This window comes from Parasteatoda tepidariorum, chromosome 9, assembly GCF_043381705.1.
Source record: "Parasteatoda tepidariorum isolate YZ-2023 chromosome 9, CAS_Ptep_4.0, whole genome shotgun sequence".
NCBI lineage: Eukaryota > Metazoa > Arthropoda > Arachnida > Araneae > Theridiidae > Parasteatoda > Parasteatoda tepidariorum.
The window spans coordinates 89,684,591-89,709,351 of NC_092212.1; the positions used below are offsets into that span (position 1 = coordinate 89,684,591).

Genomic DNA, 24,761 nt, shown 5'->3' on the forward strand with positions numbered 1-24,761 from the left:
GATGCACCTCCATATTCTCCAGATCTGTCAAAAAATTAAAGAAAGAACTTTAATACCCAATATCATAACTTAAGTTACAAAGTCTCTAATTAATTAGAATATTTGAGATCAATCTTTTCTACCATTAGAACAAAAAACCAAATGTGGGAAAAACGATCATTAGAACAAATGTTATTCTGAAAGATATTTTTTCGGTTCACTGTGCACAAAATTTTTAAGCACAGGAGAATTAGATTAGTGCTCGATTTGTTGCTCAGCCCCTCAAAGAACGTTTTTTACGAAATTACGTTCTTCAAGATTGTTTGACATGAGAATAAAATCTGAATAGTATATTTGTTTAGATATGTGTGCTTCAAAGTCTATCATTAAAAACGATTTTTACAGATATTTTGTTAGAAACTCGTGCTTGCACAAGTTTCAATCGTTTCCAGAAAGTACAGTTTCTGGTCGAATTATTAGACGTATTCTAAGATTCTATGTAAAATCTTAATTATCAGGTGATTACTATACAGCTTTTTATTGCTTGTACACGATTTGCACTTGTTTATGTTCGTGCATCAATTCGTTAGAATTGTAATGCAATACGTTAAAAATAAATACAAATAGGAAGTATATAAAAAATCTCCCGAACAAAAAACCATTACATGTATGTTTAAATGTAAAAGTATTGCCTATAAACTCGCGCAAAACACGTCATTATTAAAACACTACAGTGCGTCTAATAATTTGGTCTTATTATTTTAATATAGTAATATAATACCTGATATAATAACGATTCTATATTTAAATTATCTATCGTCTAATTTAACCAATTGATAAACTAACGTAAACAAGTGCTAACAGGCTCATAAAACAATAAAGCTGTATAGTATCACCTAATAATTAAGATTTTTCGTAGAATCTTATAGTGCGTCTAATAGTTTTAGTCTAATTATTATAATACAGTACCGCTCAAAGTATCAGTACACCTAGAAACTTATAAAAAAAATGGCAAAATTCAAAGTGTCATAACTTCTGTAAAAATGATCAAAAATGCTTCTGCTTTAGCTCATTTTGAAGCTTAAAATCTCTACTTTTATGTAATTAATATATTTTACAACTATGTTCAATTACACTCTAAACAATCATGGAAAATTGTATTAATTTTTTGTGAAGTTTGACGCGATGCACGGGCACAAAGGGGTTAGATATTGTAAATTTTTATTATACTATTGAAAAATTTGGACTTTTAGCTTTCATTTAAAAGAGAAATTCCAAAAAAACATGTTTTTTGACGAAGTTATTGTCAAATAAAAAAAAAGGTTTTTTTTCAGAATTTAATGATTTTTCAGCAATTATAATGAATTTTAGTGTAATTATAATATGATACGAATTTTTTTTAATTAAAATAAATTAAAATTTAATATTTCTCGATAATATTGTTACATAATTTATTATAACAATTTTAACTTTTTTTTTTTGGAAAATATAATAATGAAATAAGAATCAACGTTTACAATTTAATATTTTGAAATTTATTTTTTCGTATTTTTCTCAGAAAAAATTTGAAAACAAAAATGTAATAATGAAAAAATATTTTACATCATATTTTGCTTTCTTCAAAATATCCTCCCCGCGCTTTTATAACTGCAGCACACACTCGAGGCATCCGATCAAACAGCTTTTTTAATGTTATCTTGTCTATTTTTCGCCACTGCTCTTGAAGGACTTTCCACATATGATTTATGCTGGTTAATGGATCGAAGACCGAAGGTAGGAGGACAAACCTAAATAGTTCCTGTGCGGAATTCATTATAATTGCTGAAAAATCATTAAATTCTGAAAAAAAAACTTTTTTTTTATTTCACAATAACTTCATCAAAAAACATGTTTTTTTGAAATTTTCTTTCTTTAAATGAAAGCTAAAAGTCCAAATTTTTCAATGGTATAATAAAAATTAAGAATATCTAACCCCTTTGTGCCCGTACATCGCGTCAAACTTCACAAAAAATTAATACAATTTTCTATGACTGTTTCGAGTGTAATTGTACATAGTTGCAAAATATATTAATTAAAAACAATTAGAGTACATAAAAGTAGAGATTTTAAGCTTCAAAATGAGCTAAAGCAGAAGCATTTTTGATCATTTTTAAAGAAGTTATGACACTTTGAATTTTGCCATTTTTTTATAAGTTTCTAGGTGTACTGATACTTTTGAGCGGTACTGTATGCTAATATAATTACAGACATAATGAATATTCTACATGTATATAATATATCGTTTAATTTATCCAACTGTCGAATTTATATTATATATCGTCTAATTTATCCAATGGATACACGAACGTAAACAAGTGCAAACTGGTTTTAGTCTCGTAAAAACAATACAGCTGTAATAGTATCACCTGATAATTAAGATTGTACATGGAATCTTTTAGTGCGTCGAATAATTTGGCCAGGAACTGTAAGTTGCGCGACATTTAATACCGCATTATTTTATTATTTAAGCAGTGAGAGGGAAAAGAAAAAAAAAAGGTGATCAATTTCTGAGGTGATATCTCTCCCCACACTTTCAATCTTCCTCCCTTCAATAGTTCTCATTCATTCAATCGTGGAAGTGACCGGTCGATTCGGCCAAAATAAAGGCATTACTTCATATCTCCCCTTCTATAGAAAATTCTTATTTCCTTCACGAAAAAGAAGGTTTCCGAAGCGATAAAAATTCCATGAAAAAGAATCGAGACACAAAAATCGATTTACCGATGGAATCTACCAGAAATCGTTTTATTTGTTTTTTAAAAAAATGTTCCAAAAGTTTTATAGAGTTGTTTGACTAATATCCGTAAAATAAATCAACATTGTAGGACTAGTTGTAGAACAACTTATATTGATTCAATGACGCCATTTTTTTTTATTAAATGAAAGAAATCCTTTATCTTAAGTGATCGTTGTTCTAATTTGAAACATAATGTACAGAGAGATACTTTTGTAGCAAACAACTCTTATATTTACAACAGTGTTGTTTTTTCCTTCTTTCAAAAACTGAACAAAAAGATTTTACCATTTGAGTTTGATTATAGCTTTTAAATTTGAAAAAGAAATCTAAGCTTTTACTTGTTTTTTGTAAATTGTTTACAATAGATAAAAGAAAAATAAATTTTCGTGAGCATATTACCTATAAGAAGCATAAATAAGTCTTAAAAAATTTTTACTTTTTCTTCAGAATTGTAAGTATGAAGCTTTTAAAGTAAGAAAACAATTAATATATATATATATATAAAGTCAATTCCTACTTAGGGTCAACAGAGGAAATATTTATTTTAGTTACTTTTTTTAAGTATTTAAATTTTTTTTCTTTCTAACATATGAAACTAAAATTAATTAACTAAATTTATTGAATGAGTTTATACTTGAAAGAACTGTATTAACATTAAGTGTCATCCAGTAAAAGTGTAAAAAATATGTATTTGAATTTGAGTGGATGAATAAAAAGTATTTTATTAAAGATTGAAAATTTGAATAAGATATATATAGAGAGAGAACTAATAGTAGGAATTGAAAAAAAAATTAAAAATATATTATTATTTAATTTATGTATTATTACATTTTTTTGAAATGTAATAATACAATAAAATACGATAAAATTAAATTAGAAATCGATAGAGAGTAAAAATTGGTAGTGCAGAAATTGACTCACGTGTTATATTATTAAATAGACTGAGTAGTAGAATTATGCAAAGTTTAGTCAAAACTTCCTTTGATTATATTTCTTTAAATTGTTATTGCGTTTTTCTTCTTTTTTTCTTTTTTTTTGCATTTAATTCATATTTTTTTAAAACAGTATTATTGATCCTGGTCTGAAACTTGTGTGAATTTAGTGTTCATCCTCTTCACACAAAATTCTTTGGTTTGAATGTAACAATGGAGCACTGGTTAAGGTGGTCACTCGTTTTCTTGACCAGCTTAACTAAAATTTCATCCAAAAATCTCTTCCTTGATACGAGTTTCAAATGTTTCTAAACAACGTTCAAGTTTCGATTGGCGAAAATTCCTTCTATCGCCAATCAAAATATGACAACTTTCTGAGGTAAATAAACTGCGAAACTAAAAAGAAGAAAGCAATAAAATATAAATTTAAAAAAGACAATGTTCTTAAATGGACTAAATATGAACGAATAATATCTTTTAACTCCTATCTATAACAAACAAAACATAGAGTAATAAATTTATAATATTATGAAAATATAATTTAGGTGAAATTTTTTCGTCCACTTAAAAAAAATTTTCTTTCTTTCCTTATTTTTTATTATTTAATTTTTTTATTTTTTTTCCTAGATGATATTTTGAACAATTTATAAAAATTAATTTTCTGGAAGCATACTCACAAATATATTTTAATATCAAATCCTAAATGATGTTTCGTAAATTCATTCTTTTAGAAATAGAAATATTAAAATTATTAAAAAAATTATTTTGCTGTTTGCACATGCTAAAAAATAAACTAAAAAAATATTTTATTTCTCGTTGTTCAAAATAATTATACCTATTTTTAAATAAGTATATACAACTAAATATATGCAAATAAATTTTAGATATTACCTAATTTCTTATAACGTTTTAAATGCTATAAAGATGAATTACCCTAGAGGAATTATTTCCCATTGTGCCATGAATAAATCTGAAGTAAAATTTTATTTTATCCTTTTTGAAAACGAATTACAGAGCAATTAAGGCACAATTGGTCTTTTTATTTCTTATTTTGGGATTTTTTTTTCTTTTATTTAGAAATTACTTCCTTTTGTTGGCATATTTTTCTTTAATATATTATCGTTTATAGGAAAATAAGTACTGAGCAAATAAAGATAAAGCAATAGAGTACTTTTTTGTGTGCGTATCTTTATGAAACTGTTGCAAATAAAAATTGTATTTTCAGTCACTTGCTGGCTCCAAATTTGATACAGAAACATTTTCTACCAGAAGGAGCTCAGCAAATTTCTACACAGGTAAGTACAGTTATGTCTGTCACTCAGAAAATGAATTGAATCATTTTTATTTCACTTTCCCTATAATCCCTATTATGTAAAACACAAGTATGTATTCCCTTTCCCTATTATGTATTTCCCGATTACGTAAAAAAAATAATGATTTTGAAACATATATTCAGTAAAATAAAAGGTAAAAAATGGCTAGTTTTTTCAGTTTTAAAATTTAAAAAAAACTAATATGAGTTGTTTGCATAACCGCGCAAGCACGAGTGCGCAAATGATGTGACGTCTCGTCGCTAGAAAGTTTATCTGCTATCGTGAATGACGGAAATCAAGAGAATGTCGATTTTCACTGGTGAATGTCAACAATCACATTAGTCGCTTTGGTGAATGTCCGAAATATCTGTTACATCCGATTTGATTCGTTAATATCATTATATTTATTCGGTATTTTAATATCTGGATAGGATAGATTAGGAGAAACACCTATGATTGGGGTACCGGTTAAATGCATACTGGGCAATTGAGCTTACAAAACATTGATGTAGGACATACCGGGCAAATGTATACCAGGCAGTGGCACTGAACCCTAAAAACATTGATGTAGAGCAGAGGTCGCCAAAGTGGTCTATATAGACCCCCAGGGGTCTATTTAACACAAGCGGGGGTCGATCTGAGCCAGGGGGTCGAATGGGGGTCGATCCGAACCGGAAGGGTCGATTGGTCGAAGGATCATCAGTATTTTTCAGATATGTGACAATTGGAAATAAAAGAAGTAGACTTGGAAATATATGCAGGTAATCTTCAAAAATTGAGCGACGATTTTAAACTGCGTTTTGTTGATTTGGAAAACATTGACATCCCTGATTGGATCATTGTGCCATTTTCAGCTCAAATTGAAAACGTGGACATCAACCTGCACGATGAGCTTACTGAATTATTATGGGGATTTGAAGCAAAGACGCTTTTTAAAAATTTAACAATAAGCAAATTTTGGACAAATATAAATATAATGCAAACATATGTAAGACTTTACGAAATAGCTCAGCCATTTCTGATAGCATTTCCAAGTTCCTATATGGTTGAAGCCGGTTTCAGTCACGTAAATTCAATCTTAACTAAGAACAGAAATAAATTAAATGTGGAGTTTCGAGGGGATTTAAGATTAAAATTGACCAATTTTGAACCCAATATAACGAACCTTGCTGAAAAAAAACATCAGGAACACCCATGTCATTGATTAAGAAGCAATAAATCCGTAGTTACTTTACTTATTATTTCTACTTACTTATAATTACTTATTATTTCATAAATATGAAGGTATTTATATTTCAACAATAATATATTTTTCATAAAACTATTGTTACGCTATGTACTATTACTTTAATAAATGTTCAAAATCGTAATATAAATGTACAAACACAGTATCTAATAGAGTTTTATTTTAATAAACAGAAAATTTCTTTTATGGGGGTCGATGGAGATTTCGAAGAAATTATATAGGGGTTGATGATCAAAAAAGTTTGGCAACCCCTGATGTAGAGCATACCGAGCAAATGTATACCGGAGAGTGGCAATGAACTTTAAAAACATCAATGTAGGGCATACCGGACAAATGTATACCTGGCAGTGGCACTTAACTGGACCTAGTATATATTTCGGACGTTTACAAAGCGACCATGCAATTGTCAACATTCACCGGCAGAAGTCAACAACCACCAATATACTAAAATTAGATTTCAAAGGATTTTTCATTTTGCATAGTGTGGCGTTTCACTGAAATCTGAGAAATTATTTATAACTTTTTGAAGAAAATAAACTCGACAAATTTCTACGACATTCTATTCTCGTTGCGAATTCTTTCCCATTATAAACGCCAATAATGTTTTAAAATGAATTTTTACATGCATTTCTATGTTATAAAAATGCTTTACGTACATTTATTTGTTCTTCAAAGAGCATTTTAAATACTACAGAGGAATGAAGCGCTTAGTTTAAAATCCCTCCTTTGATTTTTGTTGCTCTCACACCAAAATAAAATGCGGGTGAAAAAAATTTATTTTATTTTTTCTATTTTGTAAGCAACAATTTTCTCTTAAAAAAAAACTTTTTTGTACTTAAAAAATACCAAAAGTTTTTAATTTCCCGTAATTAAAGACGGCGGTTTCTTTTTGTAAAAAGAAAAAGAGTTGGAACTTTTTTGCAAACTGAAGACAAATGTTTTTATCTAAGTTTAAGATTAGTTAATTAACAAAACATTCTGTTTTGGTTATTATTGTGTTTAAAAAAATTTCGAAATGTTTTGAAATAAGAAAGTTAAATTAAGTATTAAATACTACTTTCCAATATGTGTTTTTGTTGAGTGGAAAGTGCAATAAAATAACTTTAATTTTTTAAAAAAAAAAGAATTGTTTGATGGCATATTTTATTTTTCTTTCGTAGCTCTGGGTTAAATGTTATTTTACCTATTGAAAATATTTTCCGCGTGAACGGAAAAAAAAACTATGAATACCTTTAGATCTATAGATTAGCTTTCAAAATGGCTACTAAAGTTCGTGTTCACGCTCTTACTTTCCAACAACATCATCTATACTTATAAATGTGTTGTTTATGCTTAGTAAAGTGGCCGTGAACAATTTTCACTTGATTTTACTAATGAATCAGAACAATTCATTGACTAGTTAATTTTTCACATAAAATGGAAAAGATATCACGTGAGTTACTGTTATTTCTGTTACTAGGGAGGTAAACCCCTGTTCGGTGACGTTCACCAACCCCGATAATTGCTGTTTCTTGGCATGAAACAGTCGAAACTATTCGACTAAAAATATACGTGCTAAAAGGAACACTTGTAACTCCACTTCCAAATATTTCTCTCCCTTATAATTCTATTAAGATCTATTAGTAAACATAAATCATTTTTTTTAAGTAATCATTATTTGAAATAACATTTAAAAGTATAATAAATTTGGTGAGCTGTAATTTAATATTTTAGCTTAATAAACGAACGGATATTTAAAATACAATTTCTGCATTCATCACTTTGAGCATGAAGCTGAAAGTTAAGTTCATTTAACCATAACTTATAATAGTATATTAATGTAATTTGCACCAGAGAATTGTAAAGCGGTTAAGGAAAAACCGATTTAAATAACTTTATCTTAAAATGCAACGTAGAATTGCGTTATTCTTAGAGCAATAATAATAAAAACAATCTTCATAAACCCTTAATTTAAAAAACAAACAAAATTCAAAACGCAATAATAACAGTACAGACAAATACTTTGTGGCTTAACTGCCACTACGAGTATTAAACATCAATTAATCAGTATATTATTGAGTCAGTATATTATTGATATTGTATATTATTGATTGATCAGTATATTATTGATTGATTAGAGTAAGCTAATCAATTTGATTAGCTTACTCTAATCAATCTTGAGGTACCTTTTAATAGATAAAAGTTGGCATTGCCTAATACTACTTTCTCCAAAGCCTGTAAATTAGGAATACCAAAATATTTAAAAGAAAACAATACCTGTTGTTGTTTCTCATCCCCACGTCGCGCAAAAAATCCTCCTTTTCAAAATCCACACAGCTAAGGAGGTGGGCCGGGCTAAACAATACCTTTATGCCTTATATAAATTTTATGCTGATGACAACCAAACCGATATGAAAATTAATGTGGTAAAAATGGAACGTACCATGTGATTTTCTGGCCAATAAAAATGCACGGAAAACAATTGAAAACTATGACATCATCATTAGATTTTTATGTGTAGTAAGAAGTGTTAAGTTTGGTTATGTTTCTGGTGACTATTTAACCGTCATGCAGGGAAAAAATAAAATAACAACTTACTATTTATTTATTAAATAGGAAATTGAACAGTGTTATTACCATGGAACAATAAAGGAATATCCTGGTGGAATAGCAGCGCTACGAACATGCAACGGAATCAGGTAAAACGTTATAATCAGGTTACATTTATTGCGTTATGTCATTTGTGCTTAGTGTCATCAACTTCATCTTTCAACTCCATAATTTAATCTTCGTCATTAATTGCAAATCTTTATATTTTATTGAACTTTAAATTACCGTAAACCGGGGCGAGTTTACCCATCCAGGGGCGAGTCTACCCATTTTAGTTTTATTTAATTTTCACTATTTTAAATTGCAAATAAAAAAATTTTTACCAATGGAGGACTTAGTTCAGACTCTAAGGAAGATGGCGCTGTAGTAGTTTGATCCGTTTTTATTTATTTGGTGTCTTTTTAACCGACCTGTTCAAACGTCTTTTGAGAGATTTGTATTGAAAATCAGCAAACTTTTAGTTGGTGCTCCGTAAGTATATTATTATTATTACTATTTTCACTTTGGTTAAGTGATAAACTTATCTAAGACTAAGATTACATTAATTTTATATGAAAAAAAACAAAAAGAATGTAAGTTTTGCTGTTGTAAACAAAAAGCCAGAATTCGCGGGGCGAGTCTACCCATTCGTATTTAGTTTTAATAAAGCATAATAATATAATTTAGAACTTTGTTTATATTAAAATTAAGTCATTTTAAATGAATTTGAGTATATTATTTTAATTCTGCATTGATAAATTTATCATTAATAAGAAAATTTATAGGTTAAATATAAATGTAAATATAAAATATGTTTATTTTACCTATTTTTTCAATTTTTATATTACAAAATTAACTTTTTTTATTTAATGCAAGTTAAATAAATTATTATTTATAAATTATTATTACCTCCCAAAAGAATGGGAAAAGGATTTTTCATGATTCCCAATGTTTGAATTTCGATTTTGTTAATAATCTTTAATTATTATTATTTATTAATTATTTAATTGTAAATTTATATTAATTTTAATTTATTTTTATCAACAATAATCAGAAAAAAATGTTATTTTATAATGTTAATGATTATAAAAACAAAACTGTGATCAAAATGTGATAATCGATCAAATACTCAATTTGTGTTATTTTATGAATAAAAAAATGGAATATATAATAAAGTTATGAATTTTACTTCATAAATATCCTATATAGTAACTAAAATAACAATTTAATAGTAAAATTTGATTATTTACAATGTTAACATTCATTTTAGTAGAATGGGTAGACTCGCCCCATACGAGAGATTTGTCAGCAGTTCTATAAAAATATACAGTAACAGCGTAACTGTTATTATTTTCTAAAATCGATTTCACAGCTTTAAAGAGGGATAAATAGCGATTCCGAAACACCTATTAAAAGCCTTTTTTCTTTAATATTTAAAAAAGTTTGACCACTTGAAAGCTGACAAACTGAAAAAATGGGTAGACTCGCCTCGGTTTACGGTACTAAACTCTATAACATCCCTTCGAAAAAATATTTTTTTAAATAAAAGTTTCTTCTTATATTGAAAGCTTTCTTGTTCTAATACATATTACATTAAGGCTCAGTCAAAGTTAACTGTAGTTATAACATTTGATCAGATAACCTTATAGCAAAAACTATATACACTAATATATACAAGTACTATAACCATGATACATTGTTTAGTTTAAATGTCGTTGTTTTTTTCTCAAACATAAACAGTACGTCTTTTTAATTTTATTCAATTAAAATAATTTTTTTAATTCTAAAAGCTGATCTGTAATCAATATACATATATTATAAGAAACCTTGAAAAAAAATATTATTTAAGGGAAGAAATGGGAATGGCTGAAGTTGAATGAAAAAAATTTCTAAGTCAGTTTTCTCATTGCCTTATTAAACTAGGAGGTGTTTAAATTTTTCACTTGTTTTTGTTTATTTTGGCAATCGAACTGGTTTTACTGCTTTCACTCTCGCGTTTCTCACTAAGTAGTTCTTCACTTTTCGATTGAGACATTACAATATCTTCTATGTTTGGCACATTACATTGAGCCGAAATCCCATTATATGATTTTCAATTATTGTTCCTTGATTTATTGATTTTACTGTCCTAAGTGCCATCTGGCAGGGAAAATTTAACTTAAATTTGGAACTTTTTAAAAAAATTGCCCTGTCACATGGATTTTCTGCTAGAATTGTTTTTTGTACTTCCTGTTATAAGATTTTGATTACTAACCATGCCATTCAAGGGGAGATTTCCCTATATGAACTACTAATTCTCACTAAAAATAAACATCACAGAAATGGATCAACTTGAAAGGTATAACTCGTACCCACCCCACATCTACTTACATTTAAAAAAAAAACGTTTGCAAGTTTAAAATCCATTTGGCAAATTGGCGATTTTAGTTAGAACGACAGATTCGGAAAGATCCCCTCACTTAAGATGCCTTGTCTGTTTTATGACCAAAAAAAAAAATTAACCGTGTCTCATTGAGCAGTGATGGCTCAGGCGATAGAGCGTTCGTTTTCCAATGAGGTGAACCGGGTTCGAATCCCAGCGATGGTTGGTCGATACGAATTCCGCATCCGGCTTGCACCAACTACAGTGCTGACGTGAAATATTCCTCAGTAATAGACGGATCATGGGTTAGAGTTCTCTTGCCGTCAGGCTAACTGTGGGAGGTTCTCGTGATCTTTCTCTCCGTGTGACGCAAATGGTGGTTAGTTCCATCAAAAGTCCTCCGCAAAGGCAAATTTCTCCTAATACTTGATCCAAGATCCCATGTCTTCTAGATTGGGTTCAAAATTACAAGGCTATGGAATGAAACATTGGTAGTCGTAAACCCAATATTGGGTTCAATGAAATCCGTTGAGTCGCAAAATCCTCCATGTTCCCATAGCAAATCAATACCTCTGGGAATACTGATCCTGGAGTTTCCCGGCAACGGCTGGTCAATACGGATTCTGCATCTGGCTTGCACCGACCACAGTGCTGACGTGAAATATCCTCAGTGGTAGACGGATCATGGGTTAGAGTCCCTTTGCCGTCATTGTAAACGTGGGGCGTTCTCGTGGTCTTCCTCTCCGTGTAACGCAAATGCTGGTTAGTTCCATCATAAAGTCCTCAGCGAAAGCAAATTTCTCTCAATACTTGATCCAAAAGTTCCCATGTTTTCTAGATTAGGTTCAAAATGACAAGGCTACGGAATTGAACATTAGTAGTCGTAACCCCAAAATTGGGTCGGCTGTTCAACGACGGTTACAAAATAAAAATAAAAAGCACGTCTTATTTTTAAATTAAGTATTACACATCCGCTCCATTATAACGTTGCCATTAAAATACGAAAGTTTTTTTAAAATGTTACTTAACATTTTCTTTCAGTATAATAAGTTCATGTAGTTTGTTTAGATCAGAAGGGGAATTAACTTAGCAATAATCACGAATTCACATAACAAACTTAACTTTTATTATTAAATATAACAGATTTGTAAAAGCGCAGGAAAAAGAAGGATAATGTTTTGATACACAGCAAACTCGTGCCTAGCTGATGAAAGAGCGCGACAACTGGTAGACGGTTTCAGCGTACCGTCTACCAGTTGTCGCGCCAGGACGGTTTCAGCGTTCTTACGATAGGTGCCGTTCGCCACAATATATTGCATTATTTTTTATGAACTTATATTTCTTTTTTCTTTTAGTGGAGTAATTCATGTGGGAAATGAGACATTTGTTATCCATCCATTCTATGGTGGTGATATGTCTGTGAGTAATCAAATTTAGTTTCTCTTCAACAAAAAATTTGTATCTTCTAAAAAATTTATTAAGTGATTTAGATATTTATTCAAACGTTAACGAATACTTTGTACAGTTTTTTTAAAACTTTAACAAATCTTTAAGACGTTTCTTTTTTCAATTTAAAAGTAGCTGTTGATATATTTTATCCATTTACAAATGCATCAGACAAATTTAATTCTAGCAGATATTTTTGTCATTTTATTATTTTTCTTTCAATTATTTTTTTAAAACTTTAACTTATGCTTTAGAATATTTTTTTATAATATTTGAAACGCATGTGTTTTAAAATTGTCTGCCGCATGAAATAAGGCCTTTTAATGAATAACAGGCTTCGAGTTTGACCATTTCTTAACATTTTATGCTCGGGAAAATAAAAGGATTTTATACTTTCAACTTGATGAATAACATTTCACCAAATTAGTAATTTTTTAAAGGTAACCTAATCTACATTTTTTAAAAATGTTTAATGTATTTTTCCAATTTTAAATTGAATAATTTTTTCCGACAAGATAAATTAAAAGTCTTGAAAGATTTAAAAGTGACTGGCTTGCAAATTATTGATTTAGTTTTATTTTCTTTGGATAAAAGAACTTAAAAATAACAGTTCGGAACAAAGCTTCTGATTTGTGAGTACTATTTCTTTTTTCTTTTTTTTTTTAAGCAGTTAAAATAATTTTTCAATATTTTATTTTCCAGCGCAAGCATCCTCACGTGCTTTTTCGATTCTTTCCCGAAAACAAGGGAAAGCATACTTGTGGTTAGTATTCCTCTATATCGATATCTATTTTTTTTTTAATTTCGTTTATTTATTGTAGTATTTATAGTACTTCTTTGTAAATATTAAGATATATTTTATTTATTTTGGCCTAAAATGGCTGCATATATTTTTGAATATTTTCCCAAATATATTAAAGATAATTTTTTTTTCTTTGAAAAAAATGCATTAATGCAAATGTAACAAACAGATTTATTTTTCCTGATATCTTTTTTTTAAATTTTAATAGCAGTAAATATTGCGGGTAGTATTCCTCAATACCGATGCTTATTAACATTATTTTATTTTATTTATTGCAGTATTTATAGATTCTTTGTAAATGTTAAGGTATTTTTATCCAGGGTGGTCCACAATGGCCGTATATATTTTCGGAAATATGCCCAAATATATTAAGGATGATAATTTCCTTTCTTTGAAAAAAAATGCATTTTAAAAACAACCGCAAATTCTCATATCTTTTTATTCTGATTTTAATATTTGATTATGAAAATTTCCAAAGAAAGCCTTATGTTTGTTTGTTTCGAGTTCATCATCATCTTCTATAACTCAACAGTCCTAGATAAACCCTGGCCTTCTCAAGAAGACGAGACTAGTCCTTCTTTCTGCGCTCCACAGCCATTCAATCTCCGGGGTTAATTCAGACAAAGTCACTTTAGAGGCAGTCCTCCCACCTCCATCTGGGTCTCCCTCTTCTTCTAATTCCTATTGGTTTCGCCAGAAAAAATTTTATTCGTCATTCGCTCATCATTCTGGCTCGTTTTATATTTTGGGACTTATGATACTTCAGGATGTTCTCTGAATATCCCGTCAAGTTCAGATGTAGTTTTCCTTCTCCAAACTCCGTTAGCACAAAAGCTACCAAAAAAAGAAACAGAGAATCTTCCTTGTGTGAGGTATCAATCTTCGTTAAACTGTTCTACCGTAAAGTGCACGTCTTCGCTCGCAGGTCGTGGGGCTACGAAAGCAGGGGGGGGGGGGGGNGGGGGGGGGGGGGGTCACAGTGCAGCTCTAGGTGAGACGTAAATAAATAAAGTATCGAATTTTAAAACTACGTTATTTTCATTACGTTTATACAACATTATTTTTTTCAGCCTTTACATTATAATAATTCTTTACTTTAACTGCGGATTGTATTTCTTGTATTTAGGGAATGTTAAGAGAATATCTTTCTTGTATTTAGGGAATGTTAAGAGAATGTTTCTTGTATTTAGAGAATGTTAAGAGAATATCTTTCTTGTATTTAGGGAATGTTAACAGAATGTTTTTCTTGTATTTAGGAAACACTGGTATGCACGAATGGGGATTCAAGCAGTTCAGAATCAGACCACCCACAAGAATTAAAGTAAGTTTACTAAACATTATGACAAATTAACAGTTATAAAGTTTTTAAAAAGTTCTTAAGGGTGCTTATTTTAGATTTTAGATTTTAAAAGCCCTTAAAGATGCTTTTTTCATTGGGTGTTTTTAAAAAGTGCTTAAGTGCTTAAAAGTGCCTTTTCGAAAATGAGATTTTTTTCTTCACTATGTCGATTTTCGCCACGTATTATTCAAAAGTGTACTTTTCACACTGTTCCTTCACTACCAACGCTTTCACAATTCATTTCGGCGTCCCGTTGGTCCATAGCGAATGAAAGCGCCCATCATTTTACATGTTTCATGCAATACTTGCGGGTTCACATGTGCATATACTGAGCTGTGTTCGGTGAGATTATTGCACTCTTATATGCAACTCTGCTGCATTTTGCTAGATATTCTCAAATTCAGGCTTCATTTTCCACCCTCTGATATCGAACCGAATAACCTCTTAATCCTTTTATAATGGCTAATATATTCAAGAAAAAGTGTTCTTTGTCAAAAATTGGTTATTTTATCATGATCATGTCAATTCTTTGAAAATTATTTTGCATTTTGTAATGTATGTAGGGATTAAAAATATTTTTGAGTGCTTAGAAAGTACTTAAAATGTTTTTTTTTTAAAGATTTGGCTACGCACCCTGAAAAAAAGACATGGATATTTATTTTGGGGAGTTATTTTGAAAAGAGCTGTTCTATGTTTCGAACTATAAGTTACATTAAAAAATATTGATACTTACTCTACATATATTTATTTGTATTTCGCTTACTTTATATATCTTTATTAATATTAAAGTTGATAGTTTTTTATTCTATAGAAAAATTTTATTAATAGCTTATTTGTGTATTATCGTAAATAATAAAAGTATTAAACTCGCTTTTTCAGAGGGACGTTCGTCAAGTCTATAAATTTATAGAATTGGCATTGGTTATAGATAAGGAGATGGTAAGTAATTGCTAATCAACCTGCTAATACCAGTATTATTAGTATTGTATTTAGTATTAGTTAAATTAGTATTAAAATAGTATTAGCAAGATTAAATTACATAGAATTTGTTATTTTAATGTAATGTTAAATAAATTTTTTAACTGTACCATTTCAAGACACTTTTCTCATTAATTTAGACCAAATAATTTTGATCAAATATGTCGTTATTTGAAGTACTAGTACCGTTTCTGAGAAAGGAGAAAAAGCAAATATTAATAAGGACAATTTGTACCGCGTTCAGGTAGAATTACTATGAAACTCTCAAAAAGAAAGAAGCTACTGCAGAAAAACCACCATTTTTTTTTAAATTTATTTATTTTTAAAAAATATTAATATTTATTTTATTATATAGGCTTATTTTTTTTTAATTTTTCATACTATTTGTACCCTTTTGACAAGCATATGTTTATAAAATATAAAACGATTTTAAAAAGCAAACATTGTATAACTTTTTTTAAACAAAAACTTGCTTAAATAGATTTCAAAGCTTTTGTTGTGCGACAGTTATTTAATCAATTTAGTTTAATAATTCAAATAAATTTTTAATTTAAATATATTTTGGTCAGTAATTCAAGTCTTTAAAAACCATTGGTGAGCATTTCGAGATATTTAAAAAATGAATTGAACTGTATTGTAAGTCAATAAAAGAAAAATACAAAATAAAGAAAAATACGAATAAAAGAATTATTTTGTAATTGAAGACTGAGAATTGATAAGTATTTTTAAATCGTAATAAAGTAACTGATGTGCATTTTAAAATAGTTCAAAATATAATAACTAAATATTTTAAATTATGATTTTTTTAAAAGTTTTTTTTCTTCTTATATTTATCAGCAGATGAAAAAAAGACGCCCTGTGAGACTTTTGTTTTAAAAAAAAATGTAATTAACACATCTTGGGTGTTGTTAATAAGTACGGACACCCAATATGTGTTATTTTATAAATACGGACACCCAATATGTGTCAATTAATAAGTACGGACTGTCGTTGCTGATACGACAAGTGAACCAGAATAACAGGAAACAAAAGACTAAATATTCTTTTTTGTTCGCTACAAATGGCCCCCATATTGCAGAAAGGTAGAAAAGCCATTAATACCATATTTTAGTCTTCAATTAATTTTTTTTTCCTTTTTTAATTTAAAAGATTTACATTTCTACTCTTTTCTTATGACAATATTTGTGTTTTAGGAGAAATTCAGTTAAAAGAAGTTCAAAATGAAGTGTAACAAGTGTCATTTATAAAATTATCAAGAAATGAAATAGTTTCATTTGATATAGTTTATTTTATCCACTATTAAAAATTTAGATATTCGTGTAAAAAAAATCTTTTTAATTTATATAATTTTTATAACTTTTTCAGTCCTTCTATATTTTTGTTTTATTAAACTGTTTTAGTTCGAAAGCAGGAACTCTTCAAGAGCTGAAGTTGTTAGCGATGCTATTCAAATAATTAACATCGTAGATTTAGTAAGTATATTTCGTACTATCAAAAGTAAAAGTTGCTCCAAGTTACTAATGCGCTTACGAAGTTTATTTTTAGATTTTTTTTTATGTTAAATAAAATATACGTTACTATGTTGGGGGATACTATAATAGGGAGAATATAATAGGCTTACTATAATAGGAAGATTTCGCAAATTTAAGTAAGCTTCCGTAGTTAAGGTTTTAATTAATCGCGCATACACACTTCTAGTGCGCATTCGTCGGTTCTGGTGAAATGTGCATGCACCCATGAAAAAATATATAACTTACATGAGAAAAAGTAAGAGATTCTGCAAAAATTCGAATGTTAAAAGTGGAATATGACCACAAAACCAAAACGTACATTTACAATGGACTATCTCTGCAAGGCTGTTACATACGACTCTAGATGCTTTGCTCTACGAAAAACTGGTTTTGAGAGCAGAAAAATTTGGTAGATTTTGATGAATTCGGAAATAAGGAATGATGATTTATTAGATGAATTATTTAGATTTGTGTCCGAAGAATGAAGAAATTTAGTTCATGCATGAGGTGCACAAATAACCATAACTAACAGTAGTTTGCTTTAAACTACACAGGTATGTTAGCCAGGGACCAATCAAGACAAATTGAGGCCCACCGAAATTTTCGGGCTCCTTACAAAATATTTTGAAATTAAATTACTGAAGAATAGTTCCAGTAATAACCTATTGAACTGCATGATTCAAGAGACACATTCCGAGAAATTTTGAAAGCAGATATTTGAATATTATTTTTCTAAGATAAAGTTTACGTATCGATAAATTAAGGCAAAATATAAAACAAAATGATGTTATGTCTAAATAAAAATAGTTTGGTGACACAAACAATTAAAATCAGTGATGTTTGCTAAAAGTCACTGATTAGCTGAATTTAAGGTCGATGTTCCCTAATGATTAAGTAAGAACAAATTGCTATTAACGACATATTTTAAAGTCAGGGATTCTAAATTTAACTTATCGTTATAAAAGAATATGTAGATAAACAAAAGTGTCGATATATGCCTTCATTTTTCTTAATAGTTAAAGTTAAAACTGAACTTTTTAAAATAAAATATTTATCGTGTCATTTTCACCAACTAGCATTTTTATAAGTTTAAAATGGTATTTTTTTTAATATAATAACCAAGAAATTTTTTTTTAACTATGTTTATGAACGGAAATAATGTGTTAATTACGTAAAGTTTGAAGGCTAATAACCAGAAAAAGTATAACTTATTTTTACAAAGAGAAAGATGCAAAGCTATCATATCTTTGCTTGCGATCTCCGAGATCTGTGGACACAGTGACGTCATGAGGAGGGAAATCTTAGCTTCAGCTCTAAGAGCGGAGTGAACTAGCCCTTCTATTCTCTTTAGCCCTGGTTTTTAGTTTGAAGGTCGGCTTAAACAGAAAGCAATATTTAATAGCAGCCGTAACAGCCAACATGATATAAAGATATCCAAAATTAAAGCAAGCATGAGCAATTTCTTCAAATCTTATCTGCAAGAACAAACGGGACCTAACGTAAAAGTGTGAAATCTGCCTGTTAAAAAATTCAGACATTCTTATTGTTCAGTATTTTCTAGAGTTTCTGATGGTAATGAGAAATTTGATCATCAATAAGGAAGGACATCTCAATATTTTTTCACTGGACACAGTGTTTTTTGAGGGATGTGCTTTACTTGCTTTGTAAAATAATACTAAGAAGTTTCTAAAAATTAAATATTGCTTTATTCGTCTTGTCTGAGAAAATTAGACTTTGTTTATAGAATTAATTTGATGTTTACATTTTTCTATTCTAGACATAACCGCATTAGTATCTGATTGACTTAGTTACAATTAATTTTTACGTACTTTGTTTCAGCTATAAACTTTGATGAAGCATTTTAAAATTAAAAATTTGGTGCGATTTTAATAAGTAAACATTTCATAATATACCTAAAAAATCCGCTTAGTTTTGAAACTGCAATTTGCCCAACCAACTACTGCACTCCAGTTAACCTAAAAGACTCATTGATGTCTAGGGGAATTTTTTTAGACTAACAAGTTGCTGTGGAAAAATCGAATTTCGAAATGAAAAACGTAAGCGTTGAACTCAGTAGCCTAGCAACAGTTTAAAAACTTTATTAAATCAATTGAACTTAAACAAAATTAGGAAAGAAGAAAACTTTTGTAGTGTACACTTTTGTGGAAGATTTTTTTTTCTTGCTGAAAACCTTATATTTAAATTCAGTATCAAATTTCAAGTGGCCGAGCGGTTAGCATGTCCGATTGCGAAGCCAATGGCTGTGAGTTCGAATCTCTTTCAGGTCATTCGCTTTGTTTGTTGTGTGTGTGAATATGGCCCATCTTATTAACGGGTATGTATTGCTCGCCTCCGTGACTTTTTTTCACATGTGCCTACTGGGTAATGTTAAATGAATAACACTTCCGGCATCCTCCGAGGTGAAAAATGAAAGTTCAGTACCTGCCGTTGAAAGAAAAGTTAGAAAAGTGTGAGATTGCGTTAGAAAAGCCCAATTCACTTCCCCCGGTATTATTTGGAAGAAAACACGATGAAAGCTATAATATAGCCTTTCTTAAATGTTAACTTTCTAACTTAACGACTGTCTTATTATTAGACTTCATCAACTTTGTCAAAGCTCTGAATTCAAATAAAAATAAATTGCTCTTTTCACAGTATTTCAAGCATGTGAATACAAGAGTATCAGTGGTATATGTAGAAACATGGGCCCATGGTGATCAAATTGACGTCATAGCAGATGTACGACAAACTTTACTCAACCTCTTAGACTACACATCGCGAAAATTATACAAAGTAGCCAAAGATGCAACACATCTTATTACGTAAGTATCCATTCTATTAACCTTTGAAACCATGGTTTTTTTTATCATCATTTTGGTTTTTTTTATCAACGTATCTTATTACGTAAGTACATTAATATCTGCCCACTTCATCAGCTTTTGCAACCATGAAATTAGGTTTTTTTTATCATTATTTTGGGGGCTTTTTTATCAACACATCTCATTATGTACGTAGATTAATATCGCATTTAAAGTACCCATTCCAACAGTCTTTGCAATCATGAATTTAGTTTTTTTCAATCAACACATCACATTACGTGAGTAGATTGATATTACACTTAAAGAACTCATTCCATCAGTCATTGCAACCATGAATTTGGTTCTTTCTTTTATCAACCCATCTCGTTAAGTAGATTAATATCACATTTAAAGTACCCATTCCATCAGTTATTGCAACCATGAATTTGGTTCTTTTTTTTATCAACCCATCTCGTTAAGTAGATTAATATCACATATAAAGCACTGATTCCATCAGTGCTCAACCATGAATTTGGTTCTTTCTTTTATCAACCCATCTCGTTAAGTAGATAATATCACATTTAAAGTACTCATTCCATCAGTCATTGCAACCATGAATTTGGTTCTTTCTTTTATCAACCCATCTCGTTAAGTAGATTAATATCACATTTAAAGTACTCATTCCATCAGTCATTGCAACCATGAATTTTTAATCGTAATTTTGGGATTTTCTTACATTTTTTTATCAACCCATCTCAGTACTCTGAATCTATGATTCCATTTTCTTAGGGGGAAACGATTCAGAGGAAGTGAAGTTGGAATGGCTGTTCCAGATAGTATTTGTACAGCTAAAGCTGTGGGCATTAGTGAGGTAAGAACTAATTATATCATTTAATAAAATATATATAATATGTATGTATAATATATATTTAATATATATAATATAAATATTTATAGTACAAAATATATATGTAATAACAGTGAAGGAAAAAGATAAACAATAATTATTTCCAATTTATGTATATGTGAAAGATTTTTTTTTCTATTTTTTCAGGACAATAACATCTATGAGCCTCAACTTGTCGCTAGTACCATCACACATATGCTAGGTCATAATTTAGGAATGGGGCATGACCATACAGACGGTACTGGTCAGGGTCCTGGTAAGTACAGTACAGTATGTATTTTGTAGCAAGCGTATTTGCAGATTCTAAAAGCATATAATTGAGCCAAAGAAATTTTAGAAGCTCTAATATTTTTTTTAAAGAAAAATGAGTTTTTGGTGTTACATTGTGTTCATCAATTGTAGGTCGGCGATTACACTTGGATGACAGATTTTTGTTCAGCCTAATTTTAGAGTTATTTGTATAAATTTTGACCAAAAAATCGCATCCAAAATGTCAGTTTCCACAGTTGAGATGAGGAAAATAGGGCGGCTTTAATGATCCGTTTATTCTCCGAAACGTGGCTGATTTATTACGATTTTTTTATGTGACTACTGAATGTGAATAAAAATGCGCATGCTCAAAACAAAATCCCTACATGTCGCCAAGTTTTGGCTGAATCTCACAAATGGTTCGAAAGTTAAGACTTTCATAATACTGTTCAATAACTGTTATTCTTTATGCATTCAAAGCTGGAGCTAAATTCTACATAAAATATTTGTTACTGTGAATGACCAAAATTGGTGTCTTTTTTTTATATATTAACCGTCGTCAAACAGCCTACCCAATTTTGGGTTTACGACCACTAATGTTCAACTCCGTAGTCTTGTAATTTTGAGCCAATCCAGAAGACAAGGAGACTCCTGGATCAGTATCCCCAAAGGTATTAATTTGTTATGGGAACATGGAGGACCTATCCATGTGGTTGTTTATTTCCACGGGTGAATGTTGACAATCCCACAGTCGCTTTGGTAAATGTCTGAAATATATATAGTAGGTCTAGTTAAATGAAGGGGCGGGCAAGGCGGGCGATCGTCCGAAGCACCAGGTTAGAGGACGATCGAACCAGACCCAGATTTTTGTTTTATATATTTTTTTTACTCTTTTAAAATTATTATGCTTGAAAAATATATTTCTAGGTTTTTTTCTAAATCATATTTTCTTAGGTTAAATTTCTCTGTAGTTAAAGTTCGTTACATATAAGTATTACTAAAGAAGAAAAGAAAAATGTGCTGCACAAAATTCATTTTTTGACAATTTAGTTTCCCGTTTGCCAGACATTTCGAGATCCACATCTCTTCTCTATACTAATCAACAAGAAAGGGGTCAGAGGGGATTTGCTTCAAGTTTCGTGTTTAAGATTAACATTGCTTTAAGAACAAGTATATCTGATCAGTACTCGATCCTATGATGTTTTTATAGGTACTCAAACTGACTATCATTTGATTAGTATTTGAACTCACGCTTATTTTTTCGTCTACTGAAACCACTATTTTTTAAATGTTACTCGAAACCGTCATTATTTTTATTAATTTTAGAGCCCACTCCTTTCTTCAGAACTTTAACTCACTATATTATGATCTATACTCAAGAACCTGTTATCATTTGATCAGTACACTTACTTACTACTTTTTTAACGGTACTCGAACCCAATATCATTTGATCAGAATTAGAAACCATAAATCTTTTTGATAAATACTGAAACTTGCGATTATTTAGTAGGCATCGTACCAACTATCATTTAGTCAAATCTCGAACTCACTATCACTTTATCGGTACTCGATTCCACTTAATTTTTATCTTTACTCAAACCCTCTACCATTTGATCAGTAATCGAATCCACAATATTTTGCAAGATACTTGAACCAACTACTCTTTAGACAGTTCTCAAACCCACTCTCATTTAATCGGTGCATGAACCCACTACATTTGACCAATTTCCTTCCTTTTGTTTCAAACTTAAACCCATTCTCTTATTATCGGTTCTCAAACCAGTTATTTTATCAGTACTTAAACCGACTCTTTTTTTTTTTAATCTAAACTCGAACTCACTATCATCTGAACTGATCATCTTTAGAAGCCATGTATTTGTTGATCAGTACTTGAACCACCGATGTTTTTAGAGGTATATTCGATCCAACTATCATTTCGTGAGTTCTCGAACCCACTTACTTTTTATCGATATTAGAACCCAGTATTTTTTAACGGTACTCAAACCGGCTACATTTTGATCAGTATAAGTATAATTTAAATTTATCTAAATTATGAATGTTAAAAATTTTGAAAATATTTAAGTATAATTTGCATTTAATATTATAAGCTGACAAATTCAAAGCATATTTAAAAACGTTCGTGGTAAAAAAAAGTATATTCACATATAAAATCTGCGTTATCGTTATAAATTTATAAACAGAAAAAAGAAATGTTTTATTGAAATGATAAAATCAATAATTTATATCAGTATGAAAAGCTGATTCATTTGAGAACTGAAGACTTCAGGATTGTTGGTTCTTTTTAACTTCAAATGGAAATTTTGAAACTTTTAAAATATATTTTGAAAATTTAAAATTTTTAAATATCGGTGAAAATATTACTATACTATAATAAGTTCAGGTTGTATCAGGGGTCTGTTCAGACATTTTGTGAAAGGTCCTGTTTTTGCAAAATTGTGAAAAAATTACTCGTAATTTGTGAATATAAAATAAACGATAAGTCACATTATTTTAACCTGAGTCCTGCTTTTATGAATTTGTGCAAATAGGGTCCGGTTATTGCAAAAACCTTTCTCAAGGAGTTTTTAAATTGTAAATAGATACAAGATTATGCTGTTTCTGTTTAGTTAATTGCTGTTTATTTTCAAAAATAAACGGCAATTGGTGCTTCTAAATTAGAGATGCAACATACAAATATTTTATATTTAGCCTATACTGCTGAACACAGAATATTCATTTCGGACGAATAATGGAAGAATCGTCTGCCGAAGACAAAACTTAATTCGTTTACATCCATCTTTCTTGTTTTCCCCACTGGGAAGGGTTTATTCGATTAACAAATTAATAATGAAGATAAACAACTTTGTGAAGGGTCCGATTAAAAGAAAAATCATTTTGTGAAGGGTTCGTTTTTATGAAAAGATATTTTGTGAAGGGTCCGTTAACGAACTCAAATTTCTTCTAAACAGACCCCTGTCTATGCACAGAATTTTGAAATACTTATCAAAAACCGCCATTTACATAAAAGGAGGGATATTATTAATATATAAAGGTTTTATGGATTAAGGCTTATATGGAGGGAGATTTCATGGATTGACGAGTTTTATAATAATAAATAATACCCTATCATCTCTTTCGCTGTGCATGCCAGATTTATTTAGAATAGCGTCTGCTGAACTTGAACACTTCAGACTCTTTTAGAATAAAATATTTTATTTATTAGCTAAATTCGAAATGAACGACTGTAATATATTCCGATGCGCATCTTAAATATTTATTTAGGATTGCTGATCTTGAAGTACATACACTTTTAAAATATTTTTTATAAGTTCAATTTAAAAGGAATAAATATTATTTTTGAAATTTATAGAGTTATATTTTAAAGATTGTATTCTAAAAGTTATACTAGTGCTTAAATTTCCAAAAAATCTAACAAACGTTTTTTCTTTAAAAGAAAACTTAACGTGAAGCCAATATTTTAAATCTACTATTGTAGTGAATGACATTTTGGTAGAGGAAAAAATCTTAATTCCTCTTACTTTTGATCTCTTTCGT

The 24,761-nt window shown here is 29.6% G+C and overlaps 2 protein-coding genes and 1 long non-coding RNA gene across 3 annotated transcripts in view; 1 reads left to right on the forward strand and 2 right to left on the reverse strand.

Annotated features, from left to right (window-relative positions):
• Nucleotides 1-24,761, reverse strand: part of LOC122272569 (uncharacterized) — a 568,266-nt gene that overhangs the window by 149,993 nt on the left and 393,512 nt on the right. The gene's annotated exons all lie outside the window — the stretch shown is intronic.
• The window catches only part of LOC122271535 (uncharacterized), a 162,185-nt gene that overhangs the window by 129,379 nt on the left and 8,045 nt on the right, over nucleotides 1-24,761 (reverse strand). The window lies entirely within an intron of this gene.
• Nucleotides 1-24,761, forward strand: part of LOC107447300 (disintegrin and metalloproteinase domain-containing protein 11) — a 195,358-nt gene that overhangs the window by 105,955 nt on the left and 64,642 nt on the right. Inside the window, exons 5-14 of the mRNA XM_071185601.1 lie at nucleotides 4,913-4,982; nucleotides 8,842-8,924; nucleotides 12,532-12,595; nucleotides 13,325-13,385; nucleotides 14,681-14,745; nucleotides 15,643-15,702; nucleotides 17,142-17,213; nucleotides 19,908-20,074; nucleotides 20,840-20,921; nucleotides 21,105-21,213. Of these exons, the coding sequence (XP_071041702.1) occupies nucleotides 4,913-4,982; nucleotides 8,842-8,924; nucleotides 12,532-12,595; nucleotides 13,325-13,385; nucleotides 14,681-14,745; nucleotides 15,643-15,702; nucleotides 17,142-17,213; nucleotides 19,908-20,074; nucleotides 20,840-20,921; nucleotides 21,105-21,213 (833 nt within the window). The remainder of the gene's footprint in view (nucleotides 1-4,912; nucleotides 4,983-8,841; nucleotides 8,925-12,531; nucleotides 12,596-13,324; nucleotides 13,386-14,680; nucleotides 14,746-15,642; nucleotides 15,703-17,141; nucleotides 17,214-19,907; nucleotides 20,075-20,839; nucleotides 20,922-21,104; nucleotides 21,214-24,761) is intronic.